General features: G+C 40.4%; 1 protein-coding gene across 1 annotated transcript in view; it reads right to left on the reverse strand.

Moving 5' to 3' along the window:
• Positions 1-766: 766 nt before the first annotated feature.
• The window catches only part of LOC118431088 (prolyl 3-hydroxylase 1-like), a 14,322-nt gene continuing 11,819 nt past the window's right edge, over positions 767-3,269 (reverse strand). Inside the window, exon 3 of the mRNA XM_035842171.1 lies at positions 767-955. Within this exon, the coding sequence (XP_035698064.1) occupies positions 782-955 (174 nt within the window). The 3' untranslated portion in view covers positions 767-781. The remainder of the gene's footprint in view (positions 956-3,269) is intronic.

Below are 3,269 nucleotides of genomic sequence, written 5' to 3' on the forward strand. Positions count from 1 at the left end.
AAGGCTAAAGCAAACACCTTCAAACAAATAATTTGTCTACACTTCTCAATCCAATTAACTGTAGAGATTAAACATCTGTGCCTTCAAGGTTACCCAGAATTCAATTTCTCACAATTTTCAGCTGACCTGTCATCACCTTGTGGGTCAAGGGTCAACCCCCAAGCAAGGTCATCCCAGAGGTCAAGGTGCACAGCTTGATTACAGTCTTTTAATCTGGGGTGATGGGTTTTTAATAGGGAGTAAAGACAGACATCTATAAAAACTGTAAATAACAATCACAGGCTCTGGCTAAGCTTATTTGTTCAGGAGTTCAGCTGTCTCCTCTTGAATTTATAGAATGAAGGAAGACTTTGAAGCATAATGAACATGTGCAACAGGGTGGATCAAAACCCATGGCCACAGGCATAGAAATGTACAGTGGGCCACATATCCTAGTAAGGAAGGAATGAGCCTTACCAGTGTCGCAGAAATATACTGCCTTGTTGTTAATACAATTCAAATTTTTACAAAACAAGTAGCCAACCTTTTAATATTTTAGTTCTCTATTGTTCACCCAAGAAAGAAATCGACAAAACGATGAAAAAACCTCCTGACCAAATTACAGGTATATGTATAGTAGCAATAGCCACCACTGTCCATGACATGATATGATTAAATCACGCTTATAGTGGCCTGCCCAACATCCACCCAGGTGGGGTTAGATACAGCTTTATACAGCAAAGTTTGCATTACACATGTACAGACTAGCACTAGTATGATGTGTAGTGTTGTGACCACAGCTCTACCTCGTACAAACAAACCTTACCTTGTAATAACAGAGCTGCATGTAGTCGTACGGAATCCTTGCGTCCATCTCATCTTGAATCTCGTTGACGCCCTCCCATCGCATCCCGCGCAGCGTGTCCTGTTCACACCTGTCGGTACACCCTGCTCTCTTCATGAACATTCGCATCATCTAAAATCCGAAAATAATTTCATCAGGTTGGTAGAATATAGGATAAAGGAGAATTGTTTTTACACAACCAGTAAGTACTTTGCTTTTGCTTCGATGTCCTTCATTCACCTTCCTTAGAGCTTCTGAAGCTAGATGTAGAGAGAAGCTCTGAGGAAGGTGTTTGAGAGACGTGAACTTACTGGTTGTGTAAAAAGAATTCTCCTATATCCCATCATCTAAAATGTTGGAAAATTAAAAAAATAATTTTTTCATGTGGTTAACTACTGGTGAGAGACAAGCCAAACAATAACCAAAAGAACAGAAGAAAGACTTTAAAAGTTTAAGGATGACCCAAACCTGAAGAGTAGAGTGTCCCTCGAAGCTGGGCTCCACAGTTTGGTTGAAGCACCATTGGCGACAGCGGAACTTGAGGGCAGCCACGTGTTTATAGACCATGACAGCCTTCTCCATGTACCAGACACACCGATCCCACTCCTCATCCAGGTACGCATCCTTTCCCTGGAAGACAAATAGAGTCAGGTTAGCACACACCTGGAGTTGGTGATTCACTACAAAAATGTAGGCCTGGCAAACCTATGGTATCAGCCATGCAGTGATTTACATCATTCAGCCGGGACTCAAGGAAGAACAGTGTTGTATCAGTCACAGGACTCGAAATACTTTTTTCTGCATACCTGCACTGGTGCAGGTAACATTGAAAATAACTGCACCAGACAAATTTTACCTGCACCAGTCTGAATTTAGGAAGTATGGATCATACTAAAATTGTTCTGGAACCATTTGTTATATTTTCTTTTATACTTTTAATATAGGCGGTAACAGTCAATGCAGCTAATAACAACAACTGAATCCACATACACCTACATTGTATGACATTTATGTATAAAACCCAGTACATGGAGGTTAAGTACAGAGCAGGTTAGGTGCAGGTAGACATCAGAAATACCTGCATAGCTCCAATTTTACCTGCACTAACCTACATATGCAGGTGGTATTTCGAGCCCTGAGTCACTACTGAAGATCGAACTTAAACCAAACAAAACAAAACAAAAACTTCTTTTATATAGTTTTAAGATAAATACAAGAAAGAAAACTTAGTTGTCCCTTGTCTCTTCAAGTTCAAATATTTGTTAAGACATCAACATGCCCTCTCAAAGGTCAGTCAGTCAGTCATAGTCATGCGGAAAAATCATCAGCCCAAGTACCATCCACAGTAGCGACTGTGTATGTTTTCTGTGGATGTTCAACATCTAGTTGTACTACATGCTATCAATATTTTCCTTTCCTTAGCCAATATCAAGAAACATGACACTAGTAGTAGGGCTGACAGCCCTGAGAAATGGACCATACATGTACCAGTGACAAGAACCATGTACAATTTGTCAAACCTTCCTGTTAGTGAGTACTTCCATCCTTCTGCGAGGTATGCTAACTATGTCCCCCCCCCCTGTGGCTACAATGCTCTACTTCAAGGTCTTAGACTAGTGTCCAAGAACAAGTTTAAAGAAATTTCCATGTTTCATAAAGAATCTCTCCTTGGTTCCAGAGGTGATGGAAAGTACAGGGTTTGTTCAGTTCAATTGTCACAGGTATGTTCCTCCTTAGTCACCAATGCATCTATGTACATGTAATGTATTGGAAGTGCAGCAGCTCAATAAATGAGCGAAGGTGATTCAGCAGTTTTATTATGTTCTACCTACTACCTGCAGCTGTATCATCCATATCTGGATCAAAATTTACATCTGAAAATAAGGCCGGTAGTAAAGAAATTTTAAAAAATACTGGTTACTACATTACTGCAGTAGCCTGATCAAATCACGCTTATAGAGGCCCATTGAACGCTTACCAGCCCTCAGCAAGGAGCACCGGTTATAGGCCCAGACAGCGGACTTTGCATTATACAGACTAGATCTACTATTGAATGCTAACAGTTTACTGTTATTCTTGAACTTTTTGCTGTGGTTCTATCAAGTTTGCATCTTTTGTGGTGACAACTTCACCAGTCTTTCTAATACCAAACAGCATGTGACTATATAATATAGATCCAGTGTTACCATGAAGTTGAACAATCTAATCTCTCCCTACCAAAAACTTGATTGATTATGTCACCATGAAATTAAATGCATGTACAGCAGAAGACTCAACTTTTCAAAAGGCCCACATTTGGCAAATACACTTGCCCCATCGGCCAATGCCATTATTCTAAGACTCCCAGTTGTTGACCAATGCCTGAGAATTTGGACAGTCTGAGTCAAGGCTAAACTCCTGACCTGGTGACGGAGTAATCCAGGAATCTAGTAAGCTCCTGATGTGA

The sequence above is a fragment of the Branchiostoma floridae genome, chromosome 14 (genome assembly GCF_000003815.2).
Source record: "Branchiostoma floridae strain S238N-H82 chromosome 14, Bfl_VNyyK, whole genome shotgun sequence".
Taxonomy (NCBI): domain Eukaryota; kingdom Metazoa; phylum Chordata; class Leptocardii; order Amphioxiformes; family Branchiostomatidae; genus Branchiostoma; species Branchiostoma floridae.